The 20,310-nt window shown below is 38.6% G+C and overlaps 1 protein-coding gene across 4 annotated transcripts in view; it reads left to right on the forward strand.

The window, feature by feature from the left end:
- The window catches only part of LOC111861557 (DNA repair and recombination protein RAD54B), a 47,718-nt gene that overhangs the window by 16,185 nt on the left and 11,223 nt on the right, over positions 1 to 20,310 (forward strand). For 3 of the 4 annotated variants that reach the window (XM_033750367.1, XM_023846218.2, XM_023846219.2), the window contains 7 exons: positions 1,618 to 1,836; positions 3,932 to 4,134; positions 4,780 to 4,927; positions 5,987 to 6,151; positions 6,809 to 6,932; positions 9,025 to 9,230; positions 17,733 to 17,891. In XM_033750367.1, coding sequence (XP_033606258.1) covers positions 1,618 to 1,836; positions 3,932 to 4,134; positions 4,780 to 4,927; positions 5,987 to 6,151; positions 6,809 to 6,932; positions 9,025 to 9,230; positions 17,733 to 17,891 — 1,224 coding nt within the window. The remainder of the gene's footprint in view (positions 1 to 1,617; positions 1,837 to 3,931; positions 4,135 to 4,779; positions 4,928 to 5,986; positions 6,152 to 6,808; positions 6,933 to 9,024; positions 9,231 to 17,732; positions 17,892 to 20,310) is intronic. The other variant, XM_033750368.1, reaches the window with a different exon arrangement.

A 20,310-nucleotide genomic window follows, 5' to 3' on the forward strand; every position in this document is an offset into this window, starting at 1 on the left:
TGTTCCTATCTCATAAAATTTAAGAACAATGATGAATAAATCATTTTCGAGCAAAATTTAAATGGCCGGCTGAATATATTACCGCAGGAGCCGCGGCCGCGGAATTTAAATGACAACGTCAAAGGGTTAAGAGACTACAGATCTTAACTTTGCCTTGTGAATATATATATATTCATTAATAAACTTCGTTACAAATAACAAAGAACATTTTCAGACACATGCAGATGTACACAATGTTAACATAAGAGACAAACACTCTTCATAAACCAACTGCTAACCTCTCATGCTTTCAGAAAAGTGCATACTATGCTGGGATCAACATTTTTAATAACCTGCCATCTGATCTCAAAGGTCTTATGAATGAAAAGGCACAATTTAAAATAGCACTGAAACTATACTTAAATACACATTCATTCTACTCTGTTGATGAATACCTATTGTCTAGAAAATAACATGTATCTTTAAATAGCCTTGTGTGTGGTCACTGTGTATTCTTGGTTTCTCTTGTTTGAGAACTCCATTGGGTCTATACATATGTTTTGTATTTATATGACATATTCGACATCCTACAGTCATTTTGACTAAATTTGGATCCATGGAATGCAATGCAGTGTCATGTAATGAGTACCAGTAATCTTCCTGGAGGTAAAGGGCGGCTGGTGCATAAGGCTTACAACCCTATGGGCTTCCACGGACTGTTTGCAGGAATAACTTTAATTTTTTACTGCATATTTTTAGGATGTTCTTCAGTTCTTTGCTCATATGTTTCTTTAAAATAAATACAAGCATCACTCATTTAATTTGTGAGATGGCTTCTTAAATCTGATTTCTTATATTTCACAGATGTAAATGGAGTATTCCAAGTACAGTAGAACATCAAATTTAGTGTTCCTCAATTTAACGTTCTAGTTTAGTTTTTGGATCCTAGTAGTCTACCAAAAAAACGTTAAACAGGGGTTATCCTCATTTAATGTTCAATTTCAACAGTCAAAGTCAATAATCACAGCATTAAGTGACCGCCATTTAAGATTTTCGTGTAGTTTTTAAATCCACACTGCTCTCAGGAGAAACATTAAACAGGGCTTTTACTATATATGGAGATATATATATTGTGACATGTTGCTTAACGGAGGACCCCTCCTCTCCCCATGGTGATGTAACACGCAACGCAGCTGTGACACGGGTAACAGGCAACAGCGATACCCATTGCATAACAGGCGGGCACTGCGACTGTATAAGGGAACTACACAGCAGTGGACGAGTTAGTTAAAGTGTATCAGCGGCCAAAGACAGTTCTCCAGTCAGCAGTTTACGAGATAGTTACGAGTTAGCCAGGCAGTCAACCTTCAGTTGTAGTCTAGCATTTGCAGTCCAGTATTTGTGATCCTGCCGATGACAGTAATTGTCAGATTGTAATTTGTGTGATTGTAAGAGCGAATGTGAAATAAAATTCGCTATATCAAATACCGCGTGAAATTATTTGTTGCATTATACACCAACACGTGACAATTTCATTTCACATTGAAAAGTCAGTTCATGTCTATTATTTGATGCTATAAGTTATGTGATGAAATAAGTATTCATGCATTTGTTATTAGTAGTATAATTCTTTTGCAGATTATTGATGTAGCAGATTCAAGTGATGCTCATGATGCACAGAGTGATAACTGTGCCAACATTGGCAGCAAAAGATTGCCAGACTCCACAGCTAATGCTTCAATTCCAGTGTTGAAGAAACCAAGGAAGACTTCATCACAACCAGCCCTGTTCTCTGTTCAGAAACGCAAAGGTCCAGAGAAGCCTTTAATCATGCCTCCACCCACACATGAACATCAGGTGCAGCAGTAATCCATTTGTCACATTTGTGTAATCTGTTATATACTTAATCTTGTTCATACATTTCTTTTGTGCAATAAAGAACAGTGAAAATAGCAGGCATATATTCGATTAAAACCTGTGCTGTCCACGTGTTAGTGCTGGGATAGTAATTTACAGTAGGTCACAGCTCATTCCTTCCACATCCCTCCAGACTTACCACTCATTTTTATGCTCCATTGTACAAAAACTGGTAAAATGAAGGCATAATGTGGGAGTTCATTTTGTGATTTAATGGTTTATTAAGGATGCTGTCCATAGGTGTTTTACAATTTACAAGAAATTGTAATGTAATTGGAATATTTCATGCCTAATTTTAATTTCCATATCATAATTAGTGGAAATAAGTTATTTTCAATTTCTGTTACCAGAACATTTTTATGTGAAGAATTAAAGCAATTCCTGCACCTGAGCACCACACCAAGAGGTTATGTACACACAAATATTTATTACAACATTAGTTTTGAGATGAGCTGTCAGCTTCACTCCCTGGCCATCTTTATATCTGGGAAATACTCTTCATGGATGAGACCTTCGGCCAGATGTCACAGTTGAATGAGTAATGATCAAGAATTATATTTGGAAGGACCTTAGTTAATATCTCAGTCCGGGGACAATAGAGTTTGAAATTCTTCATAGTTTTCCTCAGTCCCTCCAGTCAGATACCAGGATAGTACTTCAAATTAGGCCACAACTTCTTCCCACATCCAGTCCAGTTCATTATTCACTAATCATCCCCTCACTGTCATGTAAGAACTTTTGTGTTACTGAGTGTTGATATGTAACACAGTGACTCTGCCAGGATTGAATCAGAAATATCCATTTTGTATCTTATTACTTTGCTGACTGACCCATTACACCTTACAATTCAGCAGGCTTTAAAAATTGATAAGGACTTGACACTGTGAATTACTTTTGTCCATAGGACAATCTCAGTGAGCAGGAAGTTTCCTCACTTTGTGGCTATTTCACTATACTGTAGGAGTAGAGAAAATTTCTTTTTGTGTTGCACCAGATTCAAAAGTTTGTAGTTTGTTTGTTTGTTCCCCCCCCCCCTTGGCACTACAGCCCCAGTGGGCCTAGGCCTACCTTCATGAACTCCGTTCACTTCAGTTTGTAGTTAATTTAGTCTTTTATAAATATCAGTAAGTGATGGTCCTATAGGAAGCTGGTGTGTGAGGCATCATAACAAATAAATGAGTGCAGACATTGCACATGTTACTGACCTTCGCTACCTTAACTTAGAAACTAAACTGATTGCAGCTCTGTACAAGACTGTTGGTTACTGAAGTTGTGGCAGCTGAATGAGCAGGTCTATATATAAAGGAGAGTGTTTCACAAGATACCACACTCTCAAACTGTACTAGATATGTAAGATTTGAGGCTTTCACGGCGGTGACTATGAAGAAAGCAGTCTTCTGGGATTTGGCACCATGTATATATATATATACACGGTGCCAAATCCCAGAAGACTGCTTTCTTTGTACTAGATATGTTCCAAAGTGACTGCTTAAAATTCAGACATTACCTGCGAGGTAAATTACATGTAATGTTCACAAAATATGGATTGCAGTGTGCACTGCTGCTACAGGCAGGCACCGAGTTGCCCAGGTGGGAATGTGTTAAGAAATTTCATGAGTCTGAAATACTTGATTAGGGTATATGAGATAAAAATAGTTGGTATAGTGATGGGCTATGGACTGGATGGCCAAGGAATGGGTTAGATTCCCAATAGGGGCAAGAGGTTTTCCTCCTCTTCATAGCATCCAGACCGGGTGTGAGGCCCACTGAGCCCATTACTCTAGGTATCTGGGGTAAAGCAACAGGGTTGTGAAGCTGACTGCCATTCACCTCCATCTAGTGCTGAGGTAAGGAATGGTACAGCTGTACCTCCACTCCTCCACACATCTTCATGGCATGGTCCTTAATTACTTAAGCAGAGGGATGACATTGCCTTTTATCTTTGTAAAGGAGGTCAAAATTGAATGACAGTAGTGACTTAAATATTATTGCCACATGCAAGAAGTAAGTAAATGTCTGCTTTGTGTTGGGGCAGTGGAAGTACAATCCTGCTCATCTCCCTGTGGTTGATGTGAATGTGGACAATTGCATCGCTCGTGTACTGCGTCCACATCAGAGACTGGGCATTGTGTTCATGTATGAATGCATATTGGGCATGAGGAAATCAGAAAATTATGGTGCCATCTTGGCTGATGAGATGGGTCTTGGAAAGACTCTGCAATGCATTGCTGTAGTGTGGTAAGACCCAGTAAGAAAATATTTTTTTAAAGTATTTGGTTACTCATGTACAGATGGTTAAGTAGTTACTTAGATTGGTAATTACGTAAGAACACTAAGTTGTTTTCCTCATTTAAATTTCTGGTATTCTGGGTATGAAACCTGGTGCTTTCCTTCCAATGAGAAACTATGAACATATTTCAGCTAATACTAATCTTCTCTTGTCAGTCTTCCATGCATAGCCAAACTGACTGAGTCAGTATAGAGACAAAGCTATAGACTGGAAGGCTGAGGAATCAGGGTTTGATTCCTGGTGGGGACTACCCAGCATACTATCTAATAGATACAGAGGGGGAGGGGTCCCAAGAGGTAAATAGTCAGAGCATGAATCTGACCACACATTTCCGTCTAGTGCCACAGTTAAGAATGTGTGGAACTATACCTCCACTCCCCATACATCTCGTGGCATGGTGGCTGTTAAGCACAGTGATAACTGTACCTTCCATCAGTCCGCAATGTGGTCATTGCTTCGCTCACATATGATGATGATTTGAAAGTATATATCATTTTATCTGTTAATAAAGATATTTTCAGAAATGATGTAATGAATAAAGAAAACAGTTCTATGTTAATTATTATGATTATTAAATGTGATGATGTTACTAGGATGTTACTGAAACAAGGTCCATATGGTGGCCAGCCAGTACTGCATCGGATTCTTATAGTGACACCCAGCAGCCTTGTGGAAAACTGGCAGAATGAATTTCTTCGTTGGCTTGGCCAAGAACGTGTACAGACATTTGTAGTCGATCAGGTGATACCTTGACTGTAAGATTTGAGGCTTTCACGGCGGTGACTATGAAGAAAGCAGTCTTCTGGGATTTGGCACCGTGTATATGCGGTGTTAACCGACGTTTCGGAGGAACGTATCGCCTCCATCTTCANCTTGACTGTTTTTCGTTGTTGTAATTACATCAAAGTGTACTTAATCATGAGAGGAATTCAAACTTCTGGGGATATAAAAATAATTAGTATCTTTCTACTCACATGCTCTGAACTTTCAGAATCCTTTGTGTTGAGTAGAATATTATGTTATGGGTATGTAGCACACATGAGCCTTGTCAGAATAGTCCATTTGGATAACCTAGATGTAGATAAGAAGGTATTAAACGGGTTCATAGTTCAGTCAGGTGTGAATACATTCTGTGGTGGACTGACTCAGGATAGGGTTCACTGTTGGGCTTTTATGAACATGATTATTAACTTTCTTGTTACATCTGATCCTCTTATCTGGTGCTATAGCCCTTTGTGAGCCTTGGCCCCCTTGATAACAGCTTTCTGACTATCTCTGTCTGGTGCCCTCTTCCACCAAGCTGCTACTTTTAAAATTTTAAGATCTTGCAATACATCATCAGGTTCATCAGGTTCATGCAAGCCCCACCATTATGACAGAGTAGAGATACCAGTGGGGGGTTTCTTGTTGCATAATGGCAGTTATTATCTCAACCAACTAAATGAGTATCACCTGGTCAAAGAAGTCTTAGTACTATGGAGTTAATTGGCTGTGATTGCCATGTTTTAATCACATTTGTTTTACTTATCTTTCTTAAGTTCCACTGACAGTTTATCCAATATTTTATGGCCTTAACCAATGTAAAGTTATGAAACTAAGTGTATTGTTACTTACAAATTTAAGCTATTATATCTGGCATTTATTTCTGATGTATGGGAAAAATTATCACATGTGGCAGTTACAGAGTAATTAAACCTGTTGGTACTTAACCACTGTCCAATAACTCATAGAATAAGCTACATTTTTACACCTGGAGTGCAAAGGATGCTTTATATAATTATAGTTTTTATCCTGTTTCAGAAAAACAGACCAAGCGATTACAAACATTTGCCTCAAATACCAATTATGTTAATTTCATATGAAATGTTTGTTCGTTATTATGATGACATCTCTCAGATTCATTTTGATCTCCTCATCTGTGATGAAGGTCACAGGCTGAAGAACACCACAATCAGAACCTATGCAGTAAGTAGAAAAGACAAATGCATTAAGTGTGCGATGTGTTTTAATGCCAATGTAAATCCTTCTCTTTATTGCTGCCTTCCATCTTCCCACATCCTTCAGTTTCTGCCTTCCTCAGGATCTTTGAGAGCACAACACACCCCTCCTACACCCTGCTCTCAAACACCCTCAGTCTATGTTCCTCCCTTAATGTCAGAGACCAAGTTTCACACTCATACAGAACCACAGGCAAAATTATAGTTTTGTATATTCTAATTTTTATGTTTTTGGACAACAGACAAGAAGACAGAAGGTTCTGGACTGAATGGTAGCAAGCATTACCCGAGTTCAGTCACCTCTTAATTTCCTCCTGAATCAGATTTTGATCTATTATCGTTGTTCCCAAATATCCGAACTGTGCCACATTTTCAAAACGTCTGTTTCCTATCTTTATCTCATGATTTTGCCCTGCATTTTGGTGAAGAGACAGTAACATATACTTAATTTTCTCTGTGTTTACTTCTAGACCAACCTCTTTACTTGAACAATTAAAGTTTGTGTGTATATTTTCATACCGTTATTGATAATTATCTTGAACTCTAGAGGGTTTTTAATTATCCATTATCAAATTAATAAGCATGTACAACATAATTATCCTGTCATTTATCTTGACATTTCCAGTTACTATATCAGTTGGATTGCAAACGAAGAATTCTTCTGACAGGAACCCCTATACAGAATGATCTACAAGAATTCTATGCCCTTGTCAACTTCACAAATCCTGGTGTGCTTGGTTCAAACACAGGTATGTGTTCTTTTGTGATGTTGCATACAAGACACCTGAGCAAGGGAATATTAATTAGGACTGTGAAGAATGCTGTCGTGATATGTTCCTCTGAAACATCAGTTAACAAAATATCTACATGGCGCCACATCCCAGAAGACGGCATTCTTCATAGTCACTGCTGTGAAAACCTCAACTCTTACATTAATTAGGACTGTTTACTGCAGGATGATTCATGTCTCAGTCAGCAAAGGGATGATAGAAGCTACATGACGAAGGTTTGAATGTTGACAGGAGTCTGATAATCCCTTTGAAATCATTATCTGGAGGGGTGTGTTACTGTAGATGGGGCATGGATTTGATATCGGATTTATTGACACATTTGTATTTGTATACACCACTCTGAACTACAAGCAATTACAGTGCTATCACTAATCTCCACACTCTACAAATCACCACAGCACCTGCTAAGCCTTTTTCCAGTCTGCCGTGTCTTCAACAGCTGTTCCCTAGCAATGTCTTCTAACAGTGGATATGCTCAGCTTCCCGCACTCATGTCATTACTGTCTGGCAGATATCCCACAACTGAACTCTTTTTTTTCACAGGCGCACTTTTAGCTCTCGATTGAACTGGATCGCCATCTTTTGTCAGCCTTCCTTGCAGAGCTCAGCTCATCTGCCAACCCTCAACTGATCTCTCTCACTGACCAAACATCTACTTCACTTCACTCAACTGAACTGCACTCAGCCAGCCTGGGGTCCGAGCTATATAGCTTTGGAGTAGACTCAACAGAAAACACCTTCTGTTTTGAGCACATGTTTGTTTCCGCAGGAACGTGTTTAATGAGCCATTGCTTAGAAATGGGTTGCTGCTTGCATGTATGTTGCACATGTTACTTAGGAACAGCCATTATTTACAGAGTTACTGCTTAGCAACAGGTCTATACACCACAGTATTCTATACTGAGAAGAGCATGATCTTCTGCGTTGTAACACTAAATAGTTCAGAGAAATCCTGCTCTTTCAGAGGAACATACAACCTTCATCTTCAAGGTCAAAGAATAAGCCAAGCAAGCAGCAAGCTGAGACTCTTTGAATGACATAGCATTAGAACCCAGAAGACATGACTTCTTCTTCAGTCATTGTGTGAGAACCTCATATCCAAAATGTATTCTATGGTTGTTTCATATGGAACACATAATAGGTATTAAGGCCCATCTGAAGGGAGTTCACATCCACAAATCGTTACATGATATGTTCCTTAGTTCTGAAACAAAATACATGCAATGCATGTGTGACACTGTTCAATAACACTGTTTTATTTAGTGTTCACTTTGTGCTCACATATGTTCAGTAGTTTGACCAGCATGAAACCTGTGCTGTTCATAGCAGCACTAGACATTGAGTGCCTTGTACTGCTGGTGACACAGATTTTCATCACAATGAAGTTCTTTTTTCCTTCTTTTTCTGTGGGTACTGCAGTCCATGGTGAACCTTGGCTTCTTTTATGATTGCTCGCCATTGGTCCCAATCCTGTGACTTTTGTATCCATTTTTTTTTTTCATGCTGCTGGAATCGTTAAAAGCTTGTCAGCAATTAACCTCCACGCTCAACCCTCAACCCCCAACCTGTAGGCCCAGGGTATCCCTTTTTCCCTGGATCATCACCTTGACCTCTCCAACATGAAAGACCCTCCTACTGCTGCCATAGCTCTGAGAATCACATGACCACACAAGCCCCACCACTACATCAGAGTATCCGTCGATATCTGTTCCTCTGTCTATGTATCCCCCACTAATTTTCAAGGGTTATGTGGCTTATGAGATTACTTTCTTGTCTATCTATTCCCCTTAATTTTTGTTAGGTGGCTCACCTTGTTCTGTGTGTGTGTGTTCCCCCCCACTGTGGTCAGAGGAAAGTATGCGATTAGTTCTTCCCTGAACTTGTTCAGATTGGTGGAAAGAATCTTGTCTCAGCATATATGTGGTATATAAAAGACTCCTGAATTTAATTTTTTTTTCTGGAGAGAACATTGAAGTACCTCTGAAATGTTTATAAAGAGCAGTGGATCCATTTTCTGATAACAAGTAAGATACTACTCTTTGGTTTCAAGAATTTCGAAAATATTTTGAAGAACCTATACTGGCATCGAGACAGCCATCTGCTGATAAAGATGTAATAAATCTGGGTGAACAGAGAGCAACGGAACTCAACCACTGCACCAGTTGGTTCATCCTGCGGCGCACTCAAGAAATAATTGATAAATATTTGCCTACCAGACATGAAATGGTTGTCTTCTGTCACAGCACACCACTCCAGGTCAGAATTATCAAATACTCTTATGCTTAGCAAATATTCAAATTAATACTGATGTCAGTCAGTGGGGGAAAGTAGTGGATAGTAGGAAAATTTATTGTGAGGATACAAACTGCACTGAATTGGATCACATTCTTTCCTAATAGTGGACTGTGGTGTTACCAGTGTTGAATCTTTGGTTCTAATGCAACACACTTACTTGGACTGTTAATTACATATATAAGATCTAAAAGTTCATGACAGTGGTATAGTAATACAATATTGACTTTTTGGATATTATGCTACAAGCTGGAAGGTCATGGTTTCAATTCCTGATGAGGCCATTAGATCTTTCAATTGACCTAATCCTTACAGCTGCACTATGTCCCTGGGATCGACTCAGCCTCTGGCAGAAATGAGTACCAGGAATCTTCCGGGGGGATAAAGAGTGGCTGGCACCTAATGCAGATAACCTCACCGCCATCTGTGAACCAACTGTCTAGAAAAATATGGGAGGCTCGATGTCACACAACCCTATGGGCCTTCACGGCCTGTTACAGGGATAGCTTTATCTTTTGTACCCATAATCCTATTTTTATTTAAAACAATATTTAGTTTTCACACACTTGACATTTTAAAATTGTCTGAATGCCTACTGGTGGTTTATGTTGTGTTTGATTTATATATCCTGTCTTTTGTTGGTTCTTTTGTCTGGAGATAGGGAATAGCTCTATCAGTTGGGCTCAACTGAGTGGGCTTTTACCTGAGGATGAAGTCCAATCTCAGAAACTTGTTTAAATAAAAATAGGACATTGGATTTCATGTCCAAAAAGTCAGTCGTTGTAATTACTAGGGCCCGGATCTTTATGCGCTAAAAACACTTAAAATATGTGCTAAGAAGCAGGAAAATATGCACCAAGAATAAAACAATATGCACTTAAGAAAGAGGTCACTTTATTCAGACTCACCTATTTACATATATCATTCACTGCAGAAAGTAGCATCACAATAGGCAACTGGAAGTCTTCAGTGTTTTCTGGAGACAAACTGCGTCTGTTGTCCATCAACACCATTTCTAACTTGCTTTTAATCTTGTCTCCAATTTCGCCTAGTGCAAAATTCAGTGAACAAATTGCTTTCTGAACGAGTTCAAGTGAGTCGTGAAGGAGTGCACCACGAGATGCTAAGCTCTCAATGGCTTTTGAAACTGTAGAAAAATGTGCATGGATAAAATTCACATCTTGACAACAGTATCACATCCAAACACCACTTTTGCTTCACAGACACATGCATACTCATCTTCAAGTTTTGTACCCACTTCTTTTACTTGATTGAAATTCTCCTGATAAAATGAAACTGCGGATATCCATGTCCCCACCCCAGTTTTGTTGAAGCATAAAGGCAGGGAACTAAAATCTATCACAATGAAGACAGAGAAAAATAAAAATAAAAGAAACATTTTATTACTGGGAAGTAGTCATGGTAGGGAAATTGGCCCCATGCTTCAAGAAAATCTGGGGAACTAAATTTTCCATATGTAGCATTTTCAAACCAAATGCTCCTATTGCAAAGGTTGTTGAGGATATAGGGAAGCTTGGTAAAGGCCTTACCAAGCAAGATCATATTACAGTGGGAGGGCCAGGAAACAGCCTGGTTAGAAACTATCATTATTCAATTGAAAATGAACTCAACTACATTGCAGAGAGGACATCAAACACCAATGTGGGATTTGTCAGCCTCTTTGAGAGGCATGACAAGCCATGGATGAATGGGAGGGTCAGGAGCATGAATCTAAGGCTTGATCAGGGCCTGATGGGTCGTGACATGTCTCACATTGGTGTCATTGACACATCATCAATTGCAAGGGAAGATTACACAACGCATGGCCTGCACCTGAGCTCTTGAGGCAAGAAGAGGCTCACGCAGCTTATTGCTGAATGGGTTGTTGATGGTCATGCGTCGGGTATAAGCGGTATTCCTGTTATAACCAATGCTAGGGTGTCTCCTTTTTTAGATTAAATTCAAAAGTACCAAGATGCCTAACATACATTAAATGCAGTCCAGCAGTCTTGGAAATTCACAGACAAAATGCAGAAACATTAAATTCAATAAATATCTTTCACCAAAATATCAGAGGCTTGAGAAGCAAAAGTGATGAATTACTACACTCTTTTGAAATAGACAACATAAATTCTCATATTATGTTTAATTGAACATCACATGGTTGAACAGGAATTGCTGCTCTCAATGAATGGTTACCTGTTAGGCTCAAGTTTTTGCTGAAAGAGCCTACAGAGGGGAGGAGTGTGTATTTTTGTTAAGACAGATCTACATTTCAGCAAAATTTATATTTCTCATCACTGTAAGGAGCAAGACTTTGAAATCTGTGCAATACATCTAGTAACTAAAACATCTCACCTAATTATATTAAGCCTGTACAGAGCCACTTCAGGAGAGGTTAATTAATTTCTAAGGAGACTAGATGCAACTTTAAAATATCTGTACGATCCAAAGTCTGAGTTTATAATCTGTGAAGACATAAACATAAACTATTTAAATGAAAGCAGTCAGAAAAAACAAGTAAACTCTTTAATAAGGACATACAATCTGTCACTCACAGTGAATTTTGCAGCAAGAGTTCAAAATTCCTCGAGCACAGCCATTGATAATATCTTCATAGATAATGGAAGATTAAGCTCTTCTTGTACATCTCCTTAGTCAACGGCCTCTCTGACCATGATGCTCAATTTCTTACAGTAAATAATATTATTGCAGAAGTAAATTCAACACCCTTGAAACAGAGAACCAGAAAAATAAATAGTGAAACCATTGCTCAATTTCAACCTCTATTAGAAAATGAAACGTGGGAACCTGTTTTCAAAATTAAGGATACAAATTATAAGTTTAACTCCTTTTTATATATTTTTGTATATATCTTTGAAGCCAGTTTTCCTATGCAGAATAAAAGTGTAAGTAGAATAAAAAACCACTGGATTACAGAAGGAATAAAAATATCTTGTAAACATAAAAGGCATCTGTATGTAGACAGCAGGAGCAGTAATAATCCCTACATGAGAGCATACTACATAAGGTACTGCAAAATCCTGAGTAGAGTTATAAAAAAGTCTAAAAGGCAGCATTACACTAGACTTATAGCAACATCGAATAATCAGATAAAAACAATCTGGAATATAATAAAACCTGAAACAGGAAAATCACATCTGACTGAACAGATACCATCTCTCCTTATAAATGATGAAAAAGTTGAGGACCCAGGAGAAATTGCAGATGCCTTCAGTACTTTCTTCTAACAATTACAGAAAATCTAAACTTGCATCAGGAAGTGGGAGATAATGTAATTTGATTTTTAAGAGAGACATTTCCTAGAAAATTCCCTGGTATTAAAACCATTCCATCCACTGAAACTGAATTAAAAAGTATAATACATTCCCTTGAAACAAAAAACTCTTCAGGTTATGATGGAATAATAAGTAAAAATTTAAAAGTTTGTGCATCTGTAATCAGTAGCCCATTAACTCACATCTGTAATCACTCACTATCCACAGGAATCTTTCCTGATTGTCTTAAGATTTCAGTAGTAAGACCACTATATAAAAAAGGGGACAAGACTAGTATGTCAAACTACAGGCCAATTTCACTGCTAACTACTTTCTCTAAAGTACTTGAAAAAGTTATGCACAATAGGTTAAGCCATTATTTTCGGAGTAACATAATACTAGTCCCAGAATAGTTTGGCTTTAGGAAAGGAATTTCCATTGAAAATGTAGCCCTTAAGGTAACAGACAGTGTGCTGAAATCTATTAATCAAAAAATGCATGTTGGTGGAATATTCTGTGACTTAATAAAGGCGTTTGACTGTGTAAATCATGAAATTTTATTAACTAAATTACATTTCTTTGGCATTCAAGGAACAATGTTAAGTTGGTTCAGATCCTACCTAACAGAAAACAAAAGACTGAAATAAAATCATCAAATTCAATCCAAAATACCTACTCAAACTGAGGAATAATAAAACATGGCGTTCCACAGGGGTCAATTTTGGGGCCTTTGCTTTTCATAATTTATATAAACAACCTCCCTCCTACACTAAGGACCTCAGCAATACCTATAATATTTGCAGATGACACTAGTGTTATAATTTATGGTAAAAATTTAGATGATTTCTGCATGTTATCAAGCAAGATTCTTTCACAAATGAATAAATGGTTTTCTACAAACAAGCTTCTCCCTGAACCTAGAAAAAACAAATGTAATAAAATTTATAACAAAAAACTCACCACAGTATCCATTAAACATAGGATATAATGATAAATATATAGAAGAGGGAGTAAACACAAAATTCCTTGGCTTGCAAATTGATAATCATTTAAACTGGAAAAACCATATTGATCAGTTGATTCCAAAGCTAAGTAGAGCATGTTATGCAGTTAGATTCATGTTACACATTAGTAACATTGACACTCTCAAATCAATCTATTTGCTTATTTTCACTCTTTAATGAAGTATGGAATAATTTTCTGGGGTAATTCATCTGACTGTATAAGTGTGAGTGTCCAATAAAGATTCCCTGAATCAGAGACCCACGTGAAGTTAGTTGTCACATGTTGGGTGTGTCACGCGACAACTTCACATGTGTGTCAGGTTCAGCGAATCTTTATTGGACACTCACACTTATACACCATACAGTTATTATCAACTGTGGTATCATGTGACTTCTGCGACGTCTCAACTAGGTTCCAACCATGTTGTATGAAGGCTAATTAGCTCTGTGTTGGTGTAGCTCTGTCGCTCTTACACCTTATGTAGGTGTTCTGCAGACCGGATACGAGACACCATTCCCAAGGTTCGATCTCATGTGTTCGGCAATCCGTTGCTTCGGAAATGCTCTTTATACACTGGTAATGAGTTTTGTCTCATCTGTTGTTACTCAACAGCAATTCGTAGCTATGATTTGTTGCTGTGGGATCTCCACAATTTCCATTGTAGCCATTGCGCGGCGATGGACGTAAGATAGCTCGTCACAGTATTTACATTGCAAAAGAAATCATGATGGGTGTCAAATCCCATAATTCCCGTAGAGATCTATTTAAGAGACTACAGATCTTAACTTTGCCTTGTGAATATATATTGTCGCGTATCGGGCGTATATCGCGACAAATAACTTCTCGTTGTATTTGATGTAGCGAGTTTTATTTCACATTCGCTCATACAATCACCCAAATTACAATCTGACGATTACTGCTACCTGCAGTATCACAATTAGTACACTCCAAATGCCACAATACAACTGACTGGTTGCTGGCTAACTCGACGATAGGTCCAGGACTCGCTGACTGACTCAGTACAACTCTGCGGTAGCCACACTAGAACTGACTGTGAATAGCCTTCGCTGCTCCCTATGTAGCCTCGATCGGACAATACGGGAAAACGGCCACGTAATAGGCACCCTTGTTGCTAGCCACGCTGTGTTGCTATGTAACGCTAGCGGAGGTCACCGTTGTTACCATCGTAACGTCGCCGCTGTTGATTCGCGTTGCCTAGCGACCGCGATATCCCTCGGTGACGTCACCGCGGAGGGGAGTGGCNGTAGAGGGTAGAAACCTCGCTGGCAGAAAGGGGCTGATAGCAAGCACCAGTATCGGTAGGGGATGGAGACGGTAGAAATTAAAAAGGGGGATGTACAATAGACTATCAGTCACGGTGCATGGGTAAACCCACCCCCTCAATACTGAATCACAGAAAGGGTGGTCTGAAAGAAACAGTGCTGGCCACAGTTGGCCTGGAATTTGTTTTGCTGTAAACATGATGTTACCATGTCTCATTAAGTGTTCAGTTCAATATGTATATATCACACTTCCATTAATTATGAAATGAAATAGTATTTGGCTTTAATATATCATAAAATGCCCACTTTTTTTCCTTTTTGTGCTTCTCCAAAAATTAGCTTCCTGTTATATTTACATATTATCAAACTATATATAAAAACATGCCAGATTTTCTGTAATTTTTACTACATTGGCAGTTGTTTACTGTATTTAGAAACTATTCAATACATTGTGTACTGTCAACATGTAATAACATTTCTTCCTTCAGTTTGCCTTTTCAGAATCATAATGCATATTACTTGTATATTCATGGGTGAATTAATTGTTGGAAATTACAGTACCACCTCAGACATAATATAGAACTCTATTATATGGCACTTTGTACAGTGGAGAGAAAGGAGAATCTGTAATTCGATATAATGTAGGCTGAATGAGATGGGATGTGTGGTATACTTGAGCTATGGAGAAGTGTGTGGGAGGGAGCAGTTGTTGTAATTTTAAAGACAAAGTAAACTTCCCATTATCTGGAAAGTATGGGGAATTTTGGTCTGCCAGTTGCATGAGAAAAACTTTTACACAAACCAAATACAGAGCCAAAACAGTGTTTCTGCTTTAGTCGTGCATGGCAGCATTCTTAGGTGACACAGAGGATGGAGGAGTGAAGATTTTGGATACATGTACCGTAACATAATCATAAATTCAACTATTGTACAAGACTGTAATCTTGAGAACTGTGAGGAATGAAGGAAGTCTGAACCATTAAGGGTGCAGCAACTACTATCTCAGCCAAAGCATTCATACTCTACAGTGGCTGTGCAAGCTCCATGTCACTGTCTTCATCAGGCACAACATTATTGTACTCAGTGTCAGTTTCACTGCTGACATGATGCTGTGCACTACAGAGATACAAACACAATTGCTTTACTTCATTTGAGCATTTACAAATTGTATAAGGTCTGCCATTACTTTTACTACTAAAATTAACTTATTTGTTATATTGTATAGGTTTATCAGTATTTTATTACAAATGTGTATGCTATTGGATGATAACTGTAATTCTTAGTTGTGACTGTAACTAGAACACTCTCCACATCCGCATGAGAATGTATTCTCAACAGGATTTATGGAAGGTGAATAAATGAAATGAGCACTACACAAATACTCTAGTAGCCAATATGATCTGAACTGATGCTATGCACAGTAAGTAGGTCTGTTTTAGCTCTTTCCCCCTTGATGGCCCCTTACTCCCTCACCCGACAAGTGTCAAGATTAGAGTCTCTACCAGTAGACTGTACTGTAATGGCACCCGCATGGGGAGAAGATGACAGGTAGCAGTGCTAGTGGTGGATGGGAGAACTACCACATGGCAGGTGAATGTATGAGCATTGCAAGTTTTGTTTTGAATAACTTTCTAAAAATATAACATTTTCTTTGAAATTTTTGCTGGATGGATGAGAGTTCTGGGTATTTTGAACTGGATAACCACATGGTTACTCTACTATATTGGTATTTGCACTAACCAGAGGTCTAACACTTCCTGAGAAGTTCAGGTTCGGGCCATGGTTTACCTGTCTGACTTCTCACTGTATGCTTAATCCATCCACATCCATACCCATGTTAGGTAGCCTGCCCTACGAAGAGTAATTATAAATGATAACTGATATGCTAGATCTATAAATTACTAAAACATACTTTTAGTGGTCTCTATATGGCACCTTCAGCTGACGCAATTTACAGAACCATACAGTATCACAATATAACACATAGATGACAGCAGGGCCACTTCAAGTGACAACATTACGCTTGAAAGTATGCTTGCATTGACCAAAGCCTGTACATGTTAAGAGGCATGCTTCATATTAATCTGTATTTAGTATGTCTCTGTACCTCTCCTGGCAATTGCTGTGACCGACGAGGTTTAACCAATGATGGATGATTGCAGATTTTTTTGAGCGCAGTGATTACTCCAAGGTGAGCTACTTCCTCTGGCCCTGACTCACAGCCTCGACTCTCCCAATAGTCAACTGCTGCTTTGTACATTGCTTGCTGCATAACATGACACCATAAGATGTAACTCAGACACTCAGTTGCCAACATAAAATTTTTAGTAAATCTTTTTGAAAGAGAGATTAAAGGGACTATTTTATGTTTAGGTTATCAAAGTCAGTTTTTATTACAGGCACTAAACATGTAACTACCTGTCTATCTAATTCAGTAACCAGCCAACAAACAATGTATGTAATTTGTAAGTTCTGAGGTTTTCACGGCGATGACTATGAAGAAAGTCGTCTTCTGGATTTTGGCACTGTGTATTCTTCGTTTTGGCCGACGTTTCGGAGGAACATATCGCCTCCATCTTCAGTGCAGGTGATGGAGGCGATATGTTCCTCCGAAACGTCGGCCAAAACGAAGAATACACAGTGCCAAAATCCAGAAGACGACTTTCTTCATAGTCATCGCCGTGAAAACCTCAGAACTTACAAATTACATACATTGTTTGTTGGCTGGTTACTGAATTAGATAGACAGGTAGTTACATGTTTAGTGCCTGTAATAAAAACTGACTTTGATAACCTAAACATAAAATAGTCCCTTTAATCTCTCTTTCAAAAAGATTTACTAAAAATTTTATGTTGGCAACTGAGTGTCTGAGTTACATCTTATGGTGTCATGTTATGCAGCAAGCAATGTACAAAGCAGCAGTTGACTATTGGGAGAGTCGAGGCTGTGAGTCAGGGCCAGAGGAAGTAGCTCACCTTGGAGTAATCACTGCGCTCAAAAAAATCTGCAATCATCCATCATTGGTTAAACCTCGTCGGTCACAGCAATTGCCAGGAGAGGTACAGAGACATACTAAATACAGATTAATATGAAGCATGCCTCTTAACATGTACAGGCTTTGGTCAATGCAAGCATACTTTCAAGCGTAATGTTGTCACTTGAAGTGGCCCTGCTGTCATCTATGTGTTATATTGTGATACTGTATGGTTCTGTAAATTGCGTCAGCTGAAGGTGCCATATAGAGACCACTAAAAGTATGTTTTAGTAATTTATAGATCTAGCATATCAGTTATCATTTATAATTACTCTTCGTAGGGCAGGCTACCTAACATGGGTATGGATGTGGATGGATTAAGCATACAGTGAGAAGTCAGACAGGTAAACCATGGCCCGAACCTGAACTTCTCAGGAAGTGTTAGACCTCTGGTTAGTGCAAATACCAATATAGTAGAGTAACCATGTGGTTATCCAGTTCAAAATACCCAGAACTCTCATCCATCCAGCAAAAATTTCAAAGAAAATGTTATATTTTTAGAAAGTTATTCAAAACAAAACTTGCAATGCTCATACATTCACCTGCCATGTGGTAGTTCTCCCATCCACCACTAGCACTGCTACCTGTCATCTTCTCCCCATGCGGGTGCCATTACAGTACAGTCTACTGGTAGAGACTCTAATCTTGACACTTGTCGGGTGAGGGAGTAAGGGGCCATCAAGGGGGAAAGAGCTAAAACAGACCTACTTACTGTGCATAGCATCAGTTCAGATCATATTGGCTACTAGAGTATTTGTGTAGTGCTCATTTCATTTATTCACCTTCCATAAATCCTGTTGAGAATACATTCTCATGCGGATGTGGAGAGTGTTCTAGTTACAGTCACAACTAAGAATTACAGTTATCATCCAATAGCATACACATTTGTAATAAAATACTGATAAACCTATACAATATAACAAATAAGTTAATTTTAGTAGTAAAAGTAATGGCAGACCTTATACAATTTGTAAATGCTCAAATGAAGTAAAGCAATTGTGTTTGTATCTCTGTAGTGCACAGCATCATGTCAGCAGTGAAACTGACACTGAGTACAATAATGTTGTGCCTGATGAAGACAGTGACATGGAGCTTGCACAGCCACTGTAGAGTATGAATGCTTTGGCTGAGATAGTAGTTGCTGCACCCTTAATGGTTCAGACTTCCTTCATTCCTCACAGTTCTCAAGATTACAGTCTTGTACAATAGTTGAATTTATGATTATGTTACGGTACATGTATCCAAAATCTTCACTCCTCCATCCTCTGTGTCACCTAAGAATGCTGCCATGCACGACTAAAGCAGAAACACTGTTTTGGCTCTGTATTTGGTTTGTGTAAAAGTTTTTCTCATGCAACTGGCAGACCAAAATTCCCCATACTTTCCAGATAATGGGAAGTTTACTTTGTCTTTAAAATTACAACAACTGCTCCCTCCCACACACTTCTCCATAGCTCAAGTATACCACACATCCCATCTCATTCAGCCTACATTATATCGAATTACAGATTCTCCTTTCTCTCCACTGTACAAAGTGCCATATAATAGAGTTCTATATTATGTCTGAGGTGGTACTGTAATTTCCAACAATTAATTCACCCATGAATATACAAGTAATATGCATTATGATTCTGAAAAGGCAAACTGAAGGAAGAAATGTTATTACATGTTGACAGTACACAATGTATTGAATAGTTTCTAAATACAGTAAACAACTGCCAATGTAGTAAAAATTACAGAAAATCTGGCATGTTTTTATATATAGTTTGATAATATGTAAATATAACAGGAAGCTAATTTTTGGAGAAGCACAAAAAGGAAAAAAAGTGGGCATTTTATGATATATTAAAGCCAAATACTATTTCATTTCATAATTAATGGAAGTGTGATATATACATATTGAACTGAACACTTAATGAGACATGGTAACATCATGTTTACAGCAAAACAAATTCCGGGCCAACTGTGGCCAGCACTGTTTCTTTCAGACCACCCTTTCTGTGATTCAGTATTGAGGGGGTGGGTTTACCCATGCACCGTGACTGATAGTCTATTGTACATCCCCCTTTTTAATTTCTACCGTCTCCATCCCCTACCGATACTGGTGCTTGCTATCAGCCCCTTTCTGCCAGCGAGGTTTCTACCCTCTACTTGGCAGTGGTATCTAATAGTTAGTCCCTTTCTGTCAGCAAGGTCGTCCCTCCTCTGGCAGTGGTACCTAATACTTCCCCATCTATCGGAGGCATTGGAAACTATTTGGGCAGGAAACTTTTTGGCCTAATTTAGCTCAGAGGCCTCCTAGAGGCATGAGGTTCTTTTACGTGCCGTAAATCTACGACATGGAACCCACGGCTTAAAGTCCCTCCCGGAGGACTTGTTCCCTGAATTTTTCCGCCCTTAAAAATTCCACGACCTCCGCCGGGTTTGAACCCGCTTACCTTGAG

Source organism: Cryptotermes secundus, unplaced genomic scaffold (assembly GCF_002891405.2).
Source record: "Cryptotermes secundus unplaced genomic scaffold, Csec_1.0 scaffold2047, whole genome shotgun sequence".
Taxonomy (NCBI): Eukaryota; Metazoa; Arthropoda; class Insecta; order Blattodea; family Kalotermitidae; genus Cryptotermes; species Cryptotermes secundus.